Source organism: Calonectris borealis, chromosome 14 (assembly GCF_964195595.1).
Source record: "Calonectris borealis chromosome 14, bCalBor7.hap1.2, whole genome shotgun sequence".
NCBI lineage: Eukaryota > Metazoa > Chordata > Aves > Procellariiformes > Procellariidae > Calonectris > Calonectris borealis.
The window spans coordinates 21432144-21453330 of record NC_134325.1 but is presented as its reverse complement, the minus strand read 5'-3'; the positions used below and the strand labels follow the sequence as shown (position 1 = coordinate 21453330).

At 55.0% G+C, this 21187-nt stretch overlaps 1 protein-coding gene across 1 annotated transcript; it reads right to left on the bottom strand.

The window, feature by feature from the left end:
- Window positions 1-3505: 3505 nt before the first annotated feature.
- Window positions 3506-17849, bottom strand: ANO9 (anoctamin 9). The gene is made up of 24 exons (XM_075163847.1): window positions 17776-17849; window positions 15266-15356; window positions 14911-15027; window positions 14499-14635; window positions 14145-14194; window positions 13505-13563; window positions 13212-13294; window positions 11299-11433; window positions 11091-11187; window positions 10653-10713; window positions 9470-9552; window positions 8921-9025; window positions 8211-8375; window positions 8084-8120; window positions 7401-7512; window positions 7039-7096; window positions 6759-6856; window positions 6392-6555; window positions 5706-5858; window positions 5221-5368; window positions 4419-4538; window positions 4095-4188; window positions 3832-3944; window positions 3506-3620 (listed from the first exon to the last, which is right to left on the bottom strand). Exons 1-24 carry the CDS (start codon window positions 17847-17849, stop codon window positions 3506-3508), a joined length of 2469 nt encoding a protein of 822 aa, XP_075019948.1.
- Window positions 17850-21187: the final 3338 nt, after the last annotated feature.

The window sequence follows — 21187 nt, the reverse complement described above, 5'->3', positions numbered from 1 at the left end:
GTTAACTCTGGTGCATTTCTCTGCAGTACTAACTCAGGCATGTCGCCTCTGGGAGAGTTGCCTTCTGTCTGCGGCTGGCCTCAGCTACGGGGCACAGCCCCTACGGACCCAGCACCGCCTGGAGGTGCCTGCGGTGGGACCCTGGGGGACTCTGACAGCATTCAGGTTCGGCAGCAAAACAGCTGTGACCCTGCCCTGTGCTTCGACTGTGTCCTGCCAGGCGGGCCATGCCTGGGGTCAGCGCGGCTGGGGAAGGAGGTGGCTTTCCCCCGGCTCTGCGTCTGAATCCCCTGTCGAAATCCTCTTGAGCTGAGGCTGTCGCCTTCAGACTCTGCGCCACGCTGGGGCTTGTGACCCCGTCCTGCCTGCTGCTGCGCCCCAGCCTGAGGTGAGTGCAAGCTGCTGCGGCACGAATGGCTCCTGCGAACTAGAGGGTGAATGAAAATTACTGTGTAGCGTGAGCTCGCTAATAGCCAATTCTTGATGCGTTTAACAGCTTGAAGCTAATTAAATTTAAGCTACTTAGAGCTGCTAGGCAACTGTTTTCCGAGGCCATCGATACAATATGAAACCGGGGTTCGCTTCCAAGTCCCAGAAATGAGAATATTGCTAGAGGATGAGGTGCCACCTAGTAACAGACCTTCAGTCACAATCACTGCTCCTCTCCGAGGAGGCACAGCGCTGGCTTTTTGCTCTTAAACCGGGGCTGAGGACTCTCCAGGTGCGTGGCTGCTCTGACCTTTCAAGCAAGCTGAAAGCGATGTGGCCTCTTGCGATGCATGCAGCGCTCATGGCGTTTTATACAGCGGGAACTGATTTCATTACAGGAAGAAGCATCACTGTGCAGACTTCTGTACAGCGGTATGGCTCTAGCCACAGCAGGGGCTTGGACCAGTCTGACTTTTAATTACAGAACAAGACAAATCAGCCCTAATGAAATAGTTGTTCCTGACCTGTGGTGCTCCTGTGCTTATCTGTGTCTTTCTGAGTTTGCGGGGTGGCTATTGCAGCTGTTCCATGTGCACACACACGTTCACGCTGTGGCACCATTGTAGGTCCCACGTGTCGTTCAGTTTATCCCCACAATTCACCTCCAATACAGGGAGGCACCTGTTGCCATTTTATAGAGGGTGGAGCTCAAGGTTAAGCTTACAAGCCGGTTAAAAGTTTCCAGTTTTTATAAAGAAAAAAGACTCTAAAGCTTTGAAACACTCTAGTGGATTTGCCCTGGAGTTTACAAGGACCATAAGAAAATTGGAAACCAAGTTGCGGTGACCTGTCCTATGCTACTGCCTTCCTCATTAACTGAAATTAGGAAAAATTAAGAGAAAAGCTTTTTCCCCGTGCATTTGCAAACCCAGCTCGGCGAGGCTGCATGGGCCTGGCATAACGTGTGTGGGGAATCTCAGGGGGCATCAGAGGGCTGTTTCTGCACTCACGCCGAGTGAAGAGTCACGTGTTCGAGGGCACCTTATCATTCCTGGGCGGCGACAAGGAAAGACTTTGTTCCTTAGGCACAAATAACTCCGCCTCAGGTCACTAAATGAATCGCTAAAGGTAGACCCAGCAGAGAGCAAAGCTAAGAGGCCGGGAATGCGCGTATATTAGAAAAGTCGCAGTGTTGGCTGCGACAGCAGTCCAGCCGTGGGATGTAACCCCTGCTCTCTGCCGCAGACAAAACGCCCTTCTGTCTGCAGTTGTAGGGAGAAGGGGGCGGCCGCTGCCAGCACTGCAGGGCTGTAAGGGAAGAGGTGGAGAAATGTCAGGCTGGCAGGGCTGGGGTTTAGGCTCGCAGGTCGTGTTTTGGAGCAAGAGATAACCCTTGCTAGCCCTATCACTGAGGATTTTCTGTGTAGCTCAGTATTTCTGTTACCCCATCACATCTAACAGGTTGTTTTCCCACTGCGCATGGCCAAAGTGCCAACTTCTTCTAATTGTCTCACCAGCCAGCACCCACACTCAGCCCTAGCTATGGGCTACGCACAGGCACTTCAGCTCCAGCCTTTTTTGATTATCCACGGTAAGACAAAAAACGATTTGGGGGGATGATTTCTTTGCGTGATGTATGTGGCAAAGGAGGGAGGCAGGAATGATACCAATGTGAATACAGTGACTCAACGGCAGCTGACGATCTGGCTGCTTGTGCCTGCACGGGTGTTACGTTTATTTATCATTTTGCTCGTGGTAGTTGAGCCAGGCACAACTGTCAGGCGTGCTTAGGGCAGATGCAGAGGTTCGGCTGAGCCCGGAGCAAAACGCAGTCAGGCTAGCAACTGCAAATTTCCAACGTCCGTGAAAACAGCAGGTTGGAGCTGCAGCCACGTGGTAGTCGTGCCGAGAGGAAGATTGTGCTGGCTGCGGTGAAAGAGGAAGGACTCAAGTTTCTTGGCGGTGCAAGAGCAGGGAGGTCACTGAAGGCAAAGGAAAAAGGGGCCAAAGTACAAAAAAAAGAGCTGGAGGGAACCTGGAATGAGGGAACTGGCTTTTCCTGTGACACCAAGTTACACATTAAGGCCATGGTTGACGAGGAAGCCAGGTCATCTCCTGCTCGCCCGACGGCGGCCGGATGCTGCACCGTGGTTTGCCTGTAGTGCCAAAGCTCTTCCCCAGCTACTCGGCGTGCTGGGAAGGCACCATCCCTGGCTCTGCCGCGACTTCCTTCCTCCTCATGGCCGTGCAAGTCGGAAAGCATCCTGCTCTGGCGAAGCCACCATCATGTCGTCGCTTCCCAGTTCAAGTCCAAGCTCGGTCACAGCCGGGGCACGTGGCCCGTCTCCGCGGGCACTGCCGCGGTGGTCCCTCCCACGCCGGTGGCACTGCCAGGCTGGGGAGGGGGGCTCAAGTCCGTGTTTCTCATTCTCCTCGGGGAGCGGTGGCTACACCTCGGTGGAGTACTCCATCATGCTGGGGGGAAAGGAGAGGGGCGTCGTGGAAGGGAACTGTCTGAATCGGGAAGCAATGGGGAGGTGTGGAAAAACATTCAGAGTGGGAACAGGGCCTTTTGCCAAAAATAAATGGAGAAAGAATGACACACTGTTTGTGGAAAATCCCTGGTTGTGGGAAATCCTGCTGTCAACGGGAAGCCAGAGCCTGAAAGCTGAACTGTGGCAGCTTCCTGAGCCCTGCTCGCCTCTGCTCTCGCCTGGATTTTGGGGTGGCACCGGGGATGGGGCGGCAGCTGGGACAAGGTGGCTGTGAAGAGGGGCAGGCTGAGCCCCCCTCCAAAGCGGGGCTCAGTCCATGAAGGACAGCAGCACCAAGGTGGCCCAGCCTACGACTCTCAGCTACATTGGTTCTGTTTCCAGCTGAAATACTTAATTTTTTTTTTAAACAAAGTTTAAATGGAAAATTTGGGCAAAATTGCTCCTTGTTTTTACCTGGAGCTTTTCTTTTTCTGAAGGAAAAGCCAAAGCCAAGCAGACCCTTCCACTGAGCTTTAGTATAGAATTGCCTCAGGTGGGACTCATTTCACTGGCCTTGAGTGCCTAAAAGCCAGGCATCTGGGCTAGTGAGTGAGGCCACAGGCATGGAGGGAGGTGGATCCTCGTTTACGGATAATGCAGCTCATCTCAAAAGGGACATTTTCTGCTGTAGGTGCCAGGTAGAGGCTGGGCTGGAAGCTGGGGGAGAAGCTACCCTGAAAAGGGTGTTGGAGGAGCTGCCCTGAGGACAGGAGCTCACAGCCCCACTCTCTCCATGCCTGCGGTGGTGAGTGTTAGCCTGATTGTGGGGCTCTGGAGCAGATGGATCCTGCAGCCAGGCAGGTCTCCCGCTGGAGGCTGTGCTGTCTCTGAGCACAGCAGCCCCAGCACCTTCTGGGGCATCACCCACCTCAGTTCTTTACGAAGGTTGCTGTGTTTTCTGTCCAGAAATTGATTCTTAACTGACTGAGGGACATCGGGAACGTACCAGGCTGCAATCAGTTTGATGCAGAGAGCCACGTGCTGTAGAAAGCAAAGGGAGCCGCCACGGGCAGTGAGGAGCTCCCCGGGCTGGTTAACGTGGCCCGTGCGAGTGGCACGGACCCAGCCCGTTTCCCCCTGCTGCCGTCCCCCTGATTGCCCCAGCCTCCTCCTGCCTCCCCAGGTGCTCACCTCAAAGAGGATGAGGAAGGCAAGCCGGGCTGCGAAGATGTGCCAGAACTGGACGGTGTAGCTGTAGTCATCGGCGTTCCTGTAATCCCGGTACCTGCAGCACAGCCCCGTCGGTGCCAGCCCAGGCCCCCCCCACCCCAGGCATCGTGCCCTGCCTCCGCTCCCTCCGTGGGGGTCCGAGAGGAGCCCCGGCGGCTTCCTCCGCATGGCTGCTTCCAGGCCCTGCTCTGCCACCTGCCTGTTCCCCGGCTGCAGGCTGGATGTCACGGTGAGGGGCTTGGGAGAGGGGAGTGCTACTGAGCGATGGTCATGGGCTGCTGTTACCTGCACTCCTTGATCTCGTCCCTGACAAAGTCTGGCAGCATTTCGGGCACCTTTGTGTACGGCTCGAAGTCCTGAGTGCGGAAGACGGAGAGGCTGTGGTTGATGTAGCCGGTCGAGCAGCTGCGGGGGGGAAAGATCATGTCTGCACACATTGGCCCGGCGATGACGGGGGGTGCTTCTGGTTCATGGCCACGCTGGGGGGTTGTGGCATGCCCTAACCGAAAGCTGCAGCTCTTGTGTCTTCTAGGGGACTCAAAGGCCTCTGATTGCTACAAAGCCTATCTGTCTGCAGCTTTCATTTCTACAGCTTCCCTGGTGTGTGGATTCTCAGGTGACTAGTAGTATGATTGAGCACAGACTATAGCCTCCCATTTTGGGGAAGCCAGCACTCATCTGGGGCTCTCCCTCACCTCCCTAGCTACCCATTTTCACAAAGCCTGTGGGAAATGAATGTTTCCGAGACTTCTGTCCAGTTTGACTGAACTTGGCCAGCGAGCCAAGGCTTGGAGGAAAAGGGGAAGGGCAGGAGAGAGCATGAGCAGGCACCCAGGCAGTCCTGCAGCTCTCCACATGGTGCTCTTTCTGTTCAGGGGTACCAGTTTACCCCCCACGGGGATGATGTGAGTGGGAGGCTGGCTGGGATGCTGAAGATGGTGCCATCTGGAAAACCCTCCCCTGCTGCCCTTTCCCCCCACCCCGCTGTGGGGGACCGCTCAGCTGCCTCGTCCTTCTGCACCGGTGGCACTGAGGTAGGCAGGGACACTGCAGGCAGGGCTGCGAGCAGCTGAGTGGCAGCACTCACTCCACGCCAGTGCTGTTTTCCGTCATGCAGGGGCTGTACATGTACTTGTAGACCTGCATGGGAATGAAGTCGGATGTGATGGCGATCACCAGTCCATTCCCGATGACAGCCAGGATGCCGATGGCCTCCAGGACCTGCAGCCAAATTCCTGTGGGAGAGGAGCGGTCAGTGAGGCCCCTCTGACAGCTCACTGCTGCTGTTCAAGGGTTGCAGACCAAGCCCCAGCTCAGGGACAGGTTTGGCATAGCCAGAAGAGTTCAAGGAAGGAGGCCTCCAAGCGGCCCCTCAGCCTCTGCAGGGTCTGAAATTGCTTCTCCTTCCCCAACCCACAGCTCTGCCTGTGCTCTTCTACCTGGGCGGTGAAGTGATACCAGTCCTGGCAAAGGGATGCTCAAGGGCTTCATGCTGGGGAAAGGGCGTAACGCCAGCACCGTTCGCACAAGCAGCAGTGCTGGAAGGAGGGTGCTCCGCAGGCCCCATCTCACCGATGTCGTTGGCCTTCCTGGGCACCATGCGCCGGCGCAGCCGCATCATCTTGATGGCATCCAGGCGGATCTCGAAGAGGTTGTTGCAGAACGCCAGCAGCGGGGCGAGGGGAAAGGCAGCGACAAAAATGGTGGTGAAGCTGTACTGGATCACTGCAGAGGGGGAAAATGCCAGGCGCTGGTGTGAAGCCACCGCAGAGGGGACATCCCACGGGGTCCTGAGCGCTGTCTGCGCTTGTCCTGCTTTGTGGCTGGTGCCAGAGGGGCTTTGCAGGGGTGAAAGGGGGAGATAGACCTGTCTTGGGGACCCCACACCCCCACAGGGGACGCCCACCTCTCACAGGGCTGTTGGAGAGGGGGATCTGTGGGGGCCCCGCAGGGCACTGGCTGAGCCAGCCAGGCAGAGGGACCTCCCTGGGGTTACAGCCATCACCTTGACACACCTGGGAGGAGAGGAAGGTCCTAGGCAGGGGCCCAAGGCCAGCACAGTGGCCTGCTCTCCCTTGTTTTGGGAATGATCTCCTTGGTGTGCCAGAGCTCTTGGAGCCGGGCTGGGAATGGAGCTGGGTCTTGGAGCTCTCCCTTGCCTACATATGGGCTCCCCAGCATCAGGCTCTCTCCGGCCGAGGAGGGCCCGTGGCTCTGCACCCAGCATCCCTCCTCGCTTGACCCCCTGCCCTACGTACCCATCTCCAAGAACTCGTCAAACAAGCTGAAGGTGTTGACCTCGTTGAGTTGGTAGTTGCTCAGCCACTGCCTTTTGCAGGGGTCCTCGGCCTCCTCCTCCTCTCCTAGCATCATGCTTCTTTTCCTGGGGCGCTGCTGCTTGCGTAGCTTGTGGGCTACCCAGCTGCAAGGGGAGGGAGCGATTTGTACGGCTGCCTGCAGAGGACAGCAGGGCTGAACTGCTGCCAGCGACAGCCCTGGAGACCTGAGGAAGGAAAAGGAGGAAATCTTGGCCCAAAGACCAGGGTTACTCTCTGTAAGAGCTGGGAAGCTGTCTTGATGCGCAGGAGCACCGGTGAGCACTCCGCGGGCTGGAGGAAAGCTTACGGGACAAGATACTCCATCACGTTGCTGATGGTCTGCTTGAGCAGCATAATGATGGCCATCTGGATGAAGAGGTCGGTGATGCAGCCGCTGGGGTGGCACTGCAAAGGGACGAGAGGAGAGGATTTGTGCCTGCAAGCAGGGCGGCCTGGCCGAGGGGCTGTTTGGCCAAGGCAGGTACTGCAGGAGGAAGCTGAGGTTCCCAGAGCCTTGCTGGGCAGCAGGGCAAGGAGGAGTAGGAGTTGTGGTGCAGGGTCACAGAGCTTCATGGCAAGGCCCTCACCTCCTCCAGCCTCCACTTGCCAGCAATGCGCACGTAGTTCCCTGGGTGGCCGTTGATCCTGAGCAAGGAAGCAACAACAGCGATATCTGTTGAGCCCCGCTGCTGACCCCCGTTGAATGAACATCCCGGTGCAGGATGGAGGGCATCATCCTCTGGGCACTGGTGGAGAGGCAAGGGACTTCCCCTACCCACTGTGCCCACAGGGAAAAGTCATGGCCCTCCTGAGGTCCCAAAGGGGGTCTCTGTGCCTGTCAGGGGGACAGAGGGACTAGGCTGTCCCTAGACCCTGGGGAAAGTTGGGGATGTATGCCCTAAACCCAGGCTCCCCTCTGCTCCCCCCCGGACCCCCAGCTACCACTCACCGTCCCAGGAAAAAGGCAATGTAGATGAGCGAAGAGAAGTTTGTGAAGAACTGGAAGGTGAAGATCTTCACGGTGAAGTTGTTCTCACGCTGGGAGAAGGTCCGTGGTTTCTCTGGGGGAGGGAGCAAGGTCCAGGGGCTTGGTCACGGAGCGGTGGGACCTTGCCCTGCTCCCCCTTGGATGCCAGAGCGGCTTTTTGAAGGTTGGAAGGGCGACTCTGCCCTTTGTGGAGCATTCCCTGCCCTTCATCTGAGCCCTTTGATGGAGCTGAGCCCAGCTAAGCAGGGAGGTCCATCAGAGCCATGAGCTGGGGCAGAAGGGGCCCTTCAGCTGAGAGGAAAACCATGTTGTGAGCTCCCCTGCAGCTGTGGTGGCTTCCTGCTCATGCCGGGTCTCAGCCCCATAGGATGATTGTCCCTCCAAAGTGTAATGTGGCTGTGGGACAGCCAACTGGCAGCATGTGGGCCGCAGATGAGCTTGTGTGTTGGAGGGCTGCTGGCCTCTCATGGGCATCTGCATGGCAAGAGCTGCCCAGTAGACGCTTTGTGATGGTGGAGGAAGGGAAGGGGCCAGGAGCCTGGCTGCATTTGGGGACCAAGGGGTGCTGCGCTGCAGTCCCTGGGTACTGCTGGGCAGCTTGGCGGTGCAGGTGCAGGTGGGAGACAGCCCCTAGTTTCCCTTACCCAGGTCACAGAGATAGAGGGCCACATGCCTGTTGACCTGCAGGAGAGAGGTATAAAATGAGAGGGGAGGGTGATGGTGGAAAAGCAAGGAGAACACCCGCTGCCCACCCCGTGTCTCACTCCGCACCTTGGTCATGATGACAATGGTGATGTAGTGCAGCACGGCCCCCGTCATCACCGCCATGGTATTGGCCTGCTCGCGGAGGAACTCAGAGTTGCTCTGGGTGAAGAGAGCTGTTGCTATCACCCGGTAAATGACGAGCGCATGGGCGATGCCGATCAGCACGGCAATCTGTGGAGAAGGGCAACGTGGTGGTGAGAAGCCGTGCACGGAGGGCATGTGCTCCATCCCGCCTGAGGACCACCTGCCCTTCAAACCCTGGCTCCCTTCACCAGAGTTCATCTGGATGTGGCCTCAAATGCAAGCCAGTGCTCTTCAGTTAAGGATGAGAGGTTCATAAGGTGGATGTCTCCTAGAACTACTCGTCTAGACTCTCTCCATTGGCCCATGGGGAGAAATGAGGGCATCAAGGATTTGCCTCTTCCTACCCTCTGTGTTACTGCCTTGATCCTCACTGCCTTCTGCTGCAAGAGCAGAGCTTTCAGCCCAGATCCCCAAAGGGTGGTTGGCCTCTCCCATCAGCACAGCGAGGTGTGAACATAGGGAGGCCCCTGGATCCTTGTGATGGGCATGGACCTGCCCTAACAACCTCGTTTCTGCCTTTGCTCCAGCAATAGGACACTCTGAGGTGCTGTTCTTGCAGCGCAGTAGGGAGGGAAGGAGGAAAGCCCATGTGCCCTTAAACCAGATCTTCCTATGTTCACCCTGGCACATACCATCACCAGAACCAAGAGGAGTATGATGGTGCTGCGGAAGTAGGAGTGCTGGTACTGCCGGGGTTCATGCTGCAGATTATTGATCAGCTCCATAGCCAGCTCCTCCTTAAAAAAAAAAAAAAAAAAAAAAAATCAATCAAAAAACGGGAAAGAACGGATCCAGCAGAGCTGCGCCCAGGTAGTGGAAAGTCCAGGGGTCGTTGTGTTAATGGACATGTGGGATGAGCAGCACCAGAGAAGGACAGGCATGAACACCCAACCCACAACAGCGTGGCCAATCCTGATTTGAGTTCAAGCCCTTGTGCAGGTGGAGAGGTGACTAGCAATGCAGAGAGGTGGCTAGCATCTGCTTAACTCTCTCAAGGGCTCTGTCCCTCCCAGGACTGTCAGATGTTGCCTTTGCTGTTTGTTTAAATGTCTCCATTAGATGTTTGCATCTACAGAGAATAAAGCTGGGCGAGGGGGTCCCTGTGATGTGTCTTTTCTGTAGGTCCAGTTGACTACTGCCCTGAAAAGGGAAGCACTGAGCAGGAAAGATGACATCCTCACCTCTTCCTCATCCCACTTGTACAGGTCCCAGTTGGTCACCACGGTGGCTCTCTGCCTCTTCCACAGCTCCAGGAACACAGTGGCTATGGGGGGAAGGAGAGAGTGCCGTGACACTCGGGGATGGCTCTGGAGACAAAGTCACCCCTCCATCCCACAGAGCGGGATGGAGAGTCATGTTACCATCCACCCTCATGGCAAATCAGCCCGAACTACCCTCGGCCCATGAAGGACAGGCAGCCACCTCTGCAACTTGGCGACCGGGAAGGAAATGCAGCAATGAGTGCTCTGCCCCACGTAGGTATGGGGATGGAGGTGTGCGGGTGAGTTTTCACTGGGAGTCAGGCCAGCTCTAGTGTCTGTAGGGGATTTGGCATAAACCAGGGTAAGTACCACGGCTGTTCTGCTGTGGTGGGCATGTTTACATGGCGCCAGCCAAACACATAATCCTGGCTTAATGAAAAATACACCTTTCAAGTGGAATAGGTATCCTGCACTGCACCCCAGCACGGCTACACCTCTGCAAATCCATTTACAACCACCCCATCTGTTAATCTGGATTGAGCTTCCTGAGCTTGTCCCTGTGTAAACCAGCCCACAGCGACACACGAGACCATGTCCGTGACCTGCTCAGACCATGGTCTCGCAGGTGAAATGCCCAGCCCACACATGCGGTGGTGTTGGTAACTGAAAGGGCTGTAGTAAAGCCGATGTGTAGCTAATATGGTGATGGGAACACATCAGCTCAGAGCCCAGTGGTCTGCTATGCTTATTCCACAGCAGCTAAGAGATCATGCAGCAATCTGGGAAGGTTAATGAGGGATCTGGTGGTCCTTCCTTCTGGCAGCTGCGACTACTTACAGGCAGCTGCTAGAAAAGCCCAGCTAGAGAGGCTGTTGGGTGCTTTGTGGGAGGTTGCGGTGGGTGAAGGGGTAAAAGCTCTCCGGCAGGACGGGTCAGGAGTGTTTGGGGAGCTGAAGGAAATTGCTGGGGTGATTTTGTCCCTTGCCTTGTCTGGAAGGGGAGCTGATGGCCTTGGAAGTGGAGGAGATAAGGACTAAAAAGCTCCTGAATGGTGAAGCTGTGTTAGTGTCCCATTTTCCTCTACCTGTTCTCCCCCTAAGCTACAGTGGGCTGCTCCCTCTTCCAAGCTTTGTGTGCTTGGCACCAAGATGTTGACACCTACCCCAGATCGCCATGAACATGGCAAACAACACTGTCCCCTCGTTGTCAATCATGTGAGTGACCTGGAGAAGATCAAGGAAGAGCGTGATGGGGGCAGCGGGGTGCAGGGGCTGTGGCACCTCGGGGTCTGGGGAGAGGCCTCTGCGCTCAGCGGTCCTCTTGCCACCCTGGTCCCCCCTGAGATGGTAAAGATGCTGCAGGAGGGCAAAATGCAGGAAGGGGATGGGCATTGGGACGTAGTGGTAAATTCTTCTTGGTGGCGATGGACGCTGTGATCTGGCTATACCTCCTCCTTGTTACAGAGGTTAGTGGAGGTTTCCTGCGTGTTGTAGCCAGCTGTCTGGGGTGGCTTTTCTTTCTAGTGGTGTGGGAACAGCACAAGCTGGGAGCGTTTCCCCATCCTTTGCCTTGAGTCTGTCTTGGGAAGGGGGCTGCCTACCTTGGCGTAGGTGCAGGTGTCGGAGAGCAGCCAGAATGGGCACTTCTGGTCACAGAGCGGGCACATGATGGTGTTACTGGCTTCGCAGATCTCCTTGCTAGATAGAAAGGTGTAGAGGGAAGCAAAGGGGAATAACAGTGGCTCAAAGCCACATGCATAGCAAAGGCTCGTGAACGGGATGCGCATTCGGCATTCCCAACTGCCTTACCTCACCTGGCTGGAATTGAAAACAGTAATCCCAGCCACGAAGACCACCAGCCCGGCCACTGCAGCTATTCCCAGCAGGTAGGTGTACCAGCCCAGCCACGCAAAGTACAGGGCCACCTTCTCACCAAAATAGCACCTGGAAGGAAAGGTGAGATGTGCTTTGGGGCCAGTGGAGGAGACGATATTGCTAGGGGTCACTAGAAAATGCTCTTCCACCCCCAAAGGGGTATGAGGCCCAGGAGCGGCAGTGCTGTCTGCATGTCTGGGGATTTTGTTGGGATTGGAAGAGTCAGCCCAGCTGAGTAGAGGAGCTGGAAGGACCACAGGCGTGCAGTGTTTCCCAGGGGATTTCAGCAGCAGCACGTGCAAGGAGAGATAGCTGGCTCTCCTTGCGCTCTGACTGCATGGGAATGCAGTGAAGTGCATTGCGGACGTCACTGTGGGGCTGCAGAGCAAAGACGTGCTGAGAGCAGAGCTCCGGCTGAGAGGTGAGCGCAGGATGCAGAGCAACAGGAGGCTGTTGTGGGGGCTGGCTTGGTCTACGTTGCGTGGTGTAGGGCACGCTGCCTGCAGGGATTTAGAGAAGCCCCTGTTCTTAGTCAGCCTCGTGACTGATGCAAACTAAGGAGTGAGATTTTACTTCTTTTTTTTTTTTCTTTTTTTTTTTTCCTGCTTTCCGCCCTTGGTTAATATGCCAGAAGGAAAGACACTGTCGCTGATGCTCACTTGCATATGAAGTGGGCATGGTCCCACAAGCACTGCTTCTGCCTTTCCGTGAAGGGAGCCCAGAGGGTCTAACTCAAGGGGAGATGCCTGTGTGTGGTCAGGTTGACCGTATGCCAGGTAAGAGGGGTGGGAACGGTTGAGAGACCAAGTTGCAATCAGTGTCTACAGAACAATTGTAGAAATGCCAGGCTCGAAGAAGATGAGAGGGCTGCAGGGTGCGGTGTTTCTCAGACCAGAGCAATTTCTTCTTCTGGGCTCAGCTATCTCCCTGCAGTGCTTTCACATCTCATTCTTATGGTGGCAGTATCTCAGTTTTTCTGGTGTGGGGAAGAGGGTTGGAGGCATGGGTAAGAAATGACAGTAATTACTGACTGATGGACCGGCCTCCCCTCCTGTATTCCAGAGAAATTAACTTTCTACCAGCCATCAAAGGTGGTGATGTGCTCCCTGGCCTTTGTTTAAAACAAACAAAAAACCTCAGCACTCCTCCCCCCAGCCCAATTTCATACTCAGCCCCTTAATCCTTCTGCGATAATAAGAAGTGATGCATTGACCTTAGAAATGATGAGTTGTCTGACCTTGTGCATCAAGGATCCCTAGTGCCTCTGCGAGACTTGTAAACTGTAATAAACATTTAAGGAAGTAGAGCACATCTCCGTTTTAACATTTCGTCTCCCTAACAGAGCCCACTGACAACTTTATGAAGTAGCATGTTCTTTTTGCCCTCCTTCCCCTGGCCACGGAGTGTTAGTTTTCTTCCCCCTTTAAAATAAGAGCTGTGCTCTTCCCTGAGTTTTAACGTGGTTATAGGAGCCCCTTGTTGCCTTTAATGCCCCAAGTTCAGCCTCCGGCTGGATGTGCTGCACTGATGCTCTGTTCCCACCTTGCCTTCCTTTTGAACGTGGGAGTGCGCGGTTGAAAATGTAACGGGCTAATTAAAAACCGTGCAGATGCGGGGGTTGTTTCATACGGCAAAATTACTAGATAGAGCTTGGTGCCACAGGGATAGCCCTTAGGGTAAGAACTTTGGAGGCTTCAGAAGAAGCCCAATATGTGTGAGAAGAGCCAGATTCAAACTCATGATTTAAAAGAAAACACAGGAGCCTGGCAAAGGGCATAAAGCTCTCTGGGTTTCAGGTGGGACCTCTTGGTTAGAAGGATTTGCTGTGCCTCTTCTGCCTGTGTTACCTGATCTTCTCAATCGGCTGTTGGCAAAATATATCTCTCCAGCGAGCCCATTTCTCCTTTAGGAATTCCCTTACCTCTTCTTTCTGAAGAGCAGAGAAGTTGGTTGGATACAGGAATATTAGGGCAACCTTAATCCCCAGCCCAGCTCCCAGGCTGCTGTCGGGAGCTTTGTCGTGCCCTTCATCCAGAGAGGTCTTGATGCAGCCCCGGTTACCCAAAGGTCTCCCCCACCCGGTCTTGCTCCTTCGCCTCTCGTGGCTTTTCCTCCCAGGCACCCGACTGCTGAGCCTCACCTCGTGCAGGGGGAACGTTGCCTCGAAGACCTTCTTCTTCATCAGGTCGGGCAGCTTCTCTGGTAGCAGAGCAGAACGGAGATTAGTGAAGCTTTGCTCTTGCCCCATGTGCTCCCTGCCAGGCAGAATCACCCCAAACCTTTTCTGGAGCCTTTGAGGCGGGCAAAAAAAAATGCTTGCAAGAGGCTGAGCTATTCAAAAGGGATCAGCACTAATCCTTGTGGTTGTGCCACTCTGCTGGGCTGCTGCAGGCTGCGTTGTGGCTGGTTCTGGGAGCAAGCCAGGTAGGCAGGACCTTAGAGACAGCTAGAAAGCCAGCACCCTGTGCTGCCCTGCTCGTCCCGGGGTGTCAGAGAGGGATGAGCTCTTCTGGGCACACAGGAGAGCGGCAGTGGGTAGCTGAGGTCAGGGTCTTGGGGAGAGGGAATAGAGGGCTGTTGCTGGTTCCTGCAGTCCCAATCTCCCCGCCTCTGGATACAGCAGCAAATTTACTTGTCTGAGCTGCACCCTGTCTTTCTCCCCGCTTCTGCATCCTCCCCGGGGGTGGCGAGGCAGCTAGGGATGCCTGTGCCTGCCACAGGGCAGGAGCCCTGCTGCAGATCCAGGCTGAGCATCGCCCCTGCTGGCCCCGTTCCCTTACCAAGGTCGGGTGTCATCGTGTTCTGCAGGATGAAGTTCACAATCCGTATCCTGAGCAAGGAGAAACTGTGGTTAAAAGCTGCTCTGGGGATACAGACTTGTGTGGTGTGGCCCTGGAAAGCAGGGGAGGAAAGGGAGAAGGTGTGCACCAAAATCCAGGGAAGGACAGGGGGAAGAAGTGGGGAGCTGGCTGTGGACAGTGAGAAGCTGTCAACTTTGCACATGGTAGGTGGAGGTGGCCTTCTGCGGAAAATGAAAAGCCTGGCACAACTGTGAGGTGAGCTGCAAAATGGATGCTGGTGTGGAGAAAGGGGAGTGCAAGATGCTGGAAGTCAGGGCCCGGCTCAGCACCCACCTGGTGGTCACTGGTACGTCACGATGGACATCGGAGTTTTGCAGCCTGCTGTCGGGGTTCCTCAGGAGCCACTGGTATTTCCGGAAGATCTGTTTTGGGGCACGGACTCCATAAAATAGCTTCTTGTCCTCAATTTTCTAGTGGGTGGAAGAGAAGGGCTGTTAGAACAATGCTGGCAGAGCCAGAGGGGCAGGGAAAGGGGCCAGAGCTGCAAGGGCCCAAGGCTATAGGAGTCCTGGGTCTGGGGTCTCCCCTGGCTGAGCAAGTTTATTTTCCAGCACTGATATGGTGATCAGCTCAATGATTCAGGTCTCTCCCATCTCCTGGGATGCAGGAGCCCAAACGAGGCTTGGATCCTGGGTACCACAAGATAGCCAAGTATCCCCTGCCTTTTCCTCCTACAGCCCCTCACCTTGATAGTGAACCCCTTCTTGCTCAGCTCGTCCAGGAACTTCTTCCTCTTGATCTCCTTCTCGCTGCCCACTTCGTGGATGTTGCTTACCAGGACGAAATCCCACTTCTCTTCATCCTGCCCACAGAAAACACCAGGGAATTTATGGGGGTGGCAAGCCGAGAGCTCTCCCTCTCGGCTCCAGCCTCTCAGAGGTTTGGACCTTCATCGTGACTGTGTAGAGGGCCCCTGGGAACTGAGGGTGAGCAGGAGAATGGGCATGGGGAAACTGAGGCAGCTGGTGCCTTGACACTGCCCTGCTCCCCTCTTTGAGCTGTGCTGAACTCGCTGCGAGTGCAGAGGGAGCAAAGCTTACCAGGGGGGCAAATGGGTCCGTGTCTTCGACAGGAAAATCCCTCCAGGGAGTCAACAGAATTTCATCCTGCGGAAGAGAAAACCAGCGAAGGCTTCAGCGGGCTCCCTGGGAGATCCCGCATCTGGGCATGGAGCAAACCTCTCCCTGCAAATGTTTGGACGGCATGGTGATGCCCTGGATCAGAGCCTGCTAGGGGATCGGGATGAAGCTGCCCGCTCCGGGAGGTGAGTGCAGGTGAGCAGTGTTCTGTGGTACACCGAAACCTGGCCATCAGCAAAGCCTGCTTGGTGTTTAGGTGCTCTAGGATGTGTCATTGGTCGTACCTGCAGTACATCAAAAAAGACAGAGCCCATGTAGATAAAATCAAGATCCACCTGGCCCAGTTTTCCTCTCCCCGAAGCCACGAGGGGATGCCCAGGGAGGAGGGTAAGAGCAGGCTTGTCTGAAACCTTCTCCCATACACTCCCGCTCTCCAGTTTGGGGTATTCCTGAGCCAACTATGGCTTTGTGTTTAGGGATCCTGGAGGGACTGCTGCTCCATGAGCATGTGCAGCCCCCTCTTGAACTCAGGTAATGCCCAACATTTATGGTACCCTGGGGTTGCAAGGGAGACAGACAGGAGGAAAAAAGCCAAACCCCTCCCTCTGCTCTGGACTTTGCTCCTTCTTGTTTCATCTGATGCCCTGATACTTGTACTGGAAGAGTGTCGACACTTAACTCTCTCTCCATGCTACAGTGGTTTTTACAATCTTTAATCAACCTTTTCCCCTCATTACTTGTTCCTTTCAGACAGGGCACTGTTAACTTTTTTGTGAGGGTGTGGAAAGTAGTTTTAAAGGGCGAGTGGGGCATGGACAATCGGAGGCTTGCACAACCCTGCAGACTGCAGCAAAGCAGGTGAAAAACGAGTTCTTGGAAAACACCTTGGATGCCTCAGTCTGCGGCCAAGGGACAGAGAGGGGAAGATGAGCTGCTGATGTTTTGCTTCTGCCTGGTTCCCTCCCGTTGCTACCGGCTCCAAAGAGAGAGGCTGTGCAGGGGCAAATGCAGCGGCTCACCTTTGCTATTTAAGCCTGATTATGCTCAGACACCCAAGTGGTGCGGCTCTGGGGTGCATGAAGCAAATAAGGTGGCCTTGTGGCAGCAGCTGCCCTCTGCCCAGCGTGATTTCCCAGCCCAGGGCGCCCCTCCGCTGAAGGATGCTGCAGCGAGCACCCTTGGGTGGCCTGCACCTGGTGGGCACATCAGCTTCAAACCACTTTGTCCCTGTCCTCTACGCCTGGCTTCCCTGATGTGATCTCAGCCTGGTTTTGCAGCGATAGTTCCCTCTTAGGCAAGAGGGGATTAGTCCAACCGGTCTTTCAGTGGATTGGCAAGAGCATGCCGGGCTTCAGATCCCGGTGAATGCAATGACTTTAATAAAGACATGCTCTGCAGGCCATACTGTGACAGGGCCAGGGAATGGATCATGTCTTAAAAACAGCATTTTTGGGGGTGTTTGCTGTTCTCTGATGTGACTCATGGTGCAGCCCCACAAACAGTTATGCCGCCTGTCCTGAGGGCACGGTGACGCAGCACAGAAGCGGGAAGGAGGTATTGGGGATGGGGATAGGGATATTGTCGGTCAGTATTGCCACCAAAGACGTTGTGACCTGAAACAGCGGCCAGCCAGACAAGTTCATCCAGCTGTAATCTCAAGAGCAGAGTGGTGGTGGTGCAACCATGCCCTGATGTAAGATCTGGATCCCAAGCCTTCACTGAAGAATGAGGCCATGGGAGCAGGAGAGACCGGGATGAGGAAAGGGCTGAAATGCTCTGCCAAATCGTCTCCCAGGTGGAGCTAGGGCCCTGGCTTCGCCCGAAGCAAAAGAGCCGTGAGGAGACTGACGAACAGAAAGCCAAAGTGAGAAGGCTTGAGAAGAGGGATATTCTCCCGCAGAGGTGCTGCTGAAATAAGAACCAGAACTTCCCACTGCTAAAAGGTACTCCAATATAGGTCAAGACACAGAGGCGGGGTTATGGTGCTCTGCCAAAAGCTCTAAGCAGGCTTTGGGGTGGCAGAATTGGGTTTTGGCTCGGGTTGGTCTCCCCAGGTGGGTAAGCGCCTAGCTGGTGTGGCAGCTTTCCACGTCCCTGGCTGAGACCCCCTCTCTGAGCACAGGGAGGGAGTAGGAGTCCTGTCGGGGCTCTGCCCCGTTGCTGATGCTCTGATGCTGGCACAGATCTAGTCTGGCACCACCTCTCTGTGGGTCGCGTTGTCTCACTCCTGCCTGGCTGGTTTCTCTTGGCCTGCGTGTGCACCAGTCTCATCCTGCAAAGATTGCCTGCTGGGGCTGCCAGCCTTCCAGCTCTACCAGTGATCCCTGCAACGTGGAGGGGAAACCACCCTTTGGGGACAGGGGGGTTTCAAGGTGTTCCTAGATGCCACTGGGGTCAGCACCTCGACACAGCTGTCCTGCTGGTGTTGACCCCAACAGAGCTCAGGACGAGGTGAATGGACCTGCTAGCACCACAGCTTCTGTTTCCCGGTGGCTCCCAGCTCCACCGTCTGCAGGCTTGGTCCCTTGCTCCGGAGCCAAAGCATCCTGACCAGCAGATCCTGGGGAGGAGGCTGATGGGATTGCCAAGGTAGGCTCACAAACGGGACATATCCAGGCATGGGGCTTGGTCTGTGTAGCCAGGCTGGGGGGGCTGGAGTAGCGGAAGCCTTACCCGCAGATCCCTGATGGTGCTACCAGCCCCTGTCTGTGCCTCTTCCCCGCAGGGAGAGCATCGGGGCTGAGCCTGCAGAGCTTCAGCAGAGCATCCTTCCTCCATCACATTCCCAGTCGTAACATTGCTGGTTTCTCAGACCCGACACAGCCAGATCCTGTCCCTGCTTCTCCATGCTTCCAAAATAGCAAGCACTGATTTTAATCCCATGAGGGACTTGTTGCTTTTTAACTTTCCAGTTAAACCCTAAGAATCAGTGGGGATGCTTCTCAGGCCTCCCGTGCACAGCGCTCTAAGCAATAAGGATGTCGCGGTAGCGGGGTCCGGACTTTGTGTTCCCATAGCAACGTGATTTACCGCCTGGTACCCACTCTGCAGGCACCGCGAACGCCTCTGCGTAGGACTGAAAAATGGGGAGGAATTTGCGAATTCTTTGCAGATTAGCACAGACAATTCCCAGTACCCACCTCTGGAGCGGTAACAGATAAAAATTGCATTCAGCTGCAGAGGGGGATTTGCAAGCCTGTGGTGACGGAAGAGCGATATTTCAGCAGGTTTAATTCATTACGGTGGCTGCTGGCATCCTCACGAGGCAAAGGCTGCTTTAAGCCTTGGCTGCTCGGACGGTTGTGCCGGAGCCCAGCCTGCTTTTGAGGCCAGATGTGGCTTGTACGCAGGGACAGCTGCAGAAGGCAGGGACCTCGGGTCACTGGTACTCCAACACCTTTTCTTTTTTTCTTGTCCCGGGGAACTAGCAACACTGTCAGGTTATGGCTGCTTTGCTCTGGCAGCACAAGGCAGTCAGATCGGCCCTGTGTGCAGGCAAGGCCACCTCGGCTCTGAAGCAGTTGTATAAGCCCTGGACTCTAATCCCTGCTATCAAGGAGGACGGTGCCTGTTTTGCTCTTTCCTGCCCCGTGGTTGGAGCAGGGTTGGAGGCCCGCTGGGCAAAGGTGTAGGAGAACCTGCACAATGAGAAGCAGGAATTTCCATGTTAAAAAGGGTTTGCGTGCCTGGTTGCTCTCCAGCTGTATCAGTGGGTCCTTGTCCCCTTGTCGCTGCCCTGTGCGAGGTTACTGGATCCCTCAGAGAAATGGTAACAGGCACCCTTGGGCTGGGGGTGTAGTCATCTGTGTGAGTAACTCGGGCAAAGGACCTGGATAGGATCCGGTATCCTTGTTTTCCTTTCTAACTGTGGATTGGTGAGGGTTTGGGTGGTTCCCATCACCCACACTGAGATGATCAAATTGCTCTTATCTCAGGGATGTTTCTTACAAACACTTCGCTTAGAGCACTTCCAACTTACCTCATAGTTTCCCAAGAAATGTGACAATCCTTAATTGAACAGGTAGATGGTACACCTGTACATCTACTAGCTGCCCCAATCTTAGAGAGTTTGCCTGGCTTTTTGAATAAAAGAAAACTGCATCTTTTCTTTCAAGCTAGGGAAACAAAACTTCACAGCTCCCCCTCTCCCCTTGCTTTATTTCAGCTGCTCCTGAAACATCTGGGGCTGTCACCTCCGCTCCTGTACGCAGTGCCTGGGTTTATACAAGCAGAAGATCTGGTCTCAGTCCAAATCATCCTTCTCTGATCTGTGCTCCGGCACCTCTGAACTCTGGTACCAACATCTGGGGCCATGCGTGACCCCCCTGGCCTGACCCCGCTGCACCTTGGGGTGGTGCGTGGGGCTCAGCTCTGCCTCGCTCCCCGGCTGCAGGAAACTGCAGAGCAAGCAGCACACACCGTTTTCCCCATTGCACGTTCATGGCAGGAATGAGATTGCTCGCTGGAAAGAGGAACGGGAGTTTTGTGGTACATTTTGAGTACTTTAAAGGCTGAAAGCACATGAGTGGTAGAGATAGGAGCTTAGAGTGTCCCATGTTTCCAAGCTACAGGTGGCTCAGAGGTGCTGAAAAGCAACCTCTTGGAAATAGCTGAGCAGTATCTGTTTCCTACCTGCATGGTGAAGTGGAGAGCCTTTCTCTTTCCCCCTCTCTCCTTCTGCTCCTCCGGGCAGATCTCTAGGAGCTGTCTGTCGGGCAGATGGCGTAGCTGAGGCCGCAGGCGGGACAAGCTGCAAGGCTCCTGGGGTTTCGCCGCAGCGTGTGGTTTCCTTCCCCAGCTCCTTCGCCTGAGGTCTCATGTGAACGGAGCGGGGAGTTGACTTCCGTGTGGGACTCTCACCTGCCCTGGGCGGGAGCTGCCTCTGCCTGGCAGTGGGCAGATATCAAGGAGGAGGTGAGAAAGCTGCCCTTCACCCTCGCTCAAAGGAGTGGCAAGCCCCGTACCGCCCAGCAGAGCAGACAGGTAACCCTGACGAGTTCCTCTTGCCAACTCCAGTGCTCTGCCACCCCCATCTTCCTCCTCTGCCCCTCTCGGTGTCAATGCTGCTTGCTGTATCCTGTGAACATCCCCAAAGAGGTGTCACAAACAGGGTCCGAAAGAGGAAGGAAGTATTAGCAGAAGCTCTAGAAAGCGTTAAACTATTTCTTGCAAGGAAGGCAAAAAACCATTAAACCTAAAAAGAGAAAATAAAGCTGAGCTGTGCATAACCTGCCTCATTCTTGGGGTGAAGTCTGGGCTCCACAGAAGAGATTGGATGTGAGAGGTGGAGGATGGGAGCAGCACAGGCTTTGAGAGTGGATGGGATGGGGCCAGGGTGAGTTTGTTCACAGCCAGGACAAAGAAAAGAGGCAAAGCATGAGAGAGACAGCTCCACAGTTTTTTCCATTTGAATGCAGCCTTCTTCCTCCCTGCCTTGGACAGTGGTCCGGTTTGCTCTTTATCACCTTGGTTTCTCTATGTGGCCTCCAGAAACCCTTTTGTGAGCCACAGAGGCTCACAGCCAGAGGCTCCTGGCTTCCTGGAAGGACTGAACAGAGACCAAAAAATCCTTTCTTCATGCCTCTCTGGCTGGCAAAACAGCACTGGAAGTCATGTGCTGGTTTTCCCCATGTGTAATAGTGCTGTTGCATGAGGGGCATCAGGGTTTGGCATCAACAATTACGGGAACATCTATAAGTATTTTAAGAGTCCTTAAGAACAAACATCCCCTCCCTCCTGGCTGAAGAGGAAAGCATCAAAGTGTGCTCTGAATGTTCCTCCAAACTGCAGAGCCCTCCTGCCTCGCTGATCCTTAAAATCTTGTCACTTCTAAGTAGATATGATTTACTAGAGTACGATGGCTTCAGCCTCTGCTTTCCTGAT

Coding starts and splice junctions, on each gene's coding strand:
- ANO9 (XM_075163847.1), bottom strand. CDS start 17,849: ATGCTTTGGCTCCGGAGCAAGGGACCAAGCCTGCAGACGGTGGAGCTG. Junction 13,564..14,144: donor CACGATGACACCCGACCTTG/GTAAGGGAACGG, acceptor CTCTGCTACCAG/AGAAGCTGCCCGACCTGATG. Junction 8,121..8,210: donor CCATTGTCATCATGACCAAG/GTGCGGAGTGAG, acceptor TCTCTCCTGCAG/GTCAACAGGCATGTGGCCCT.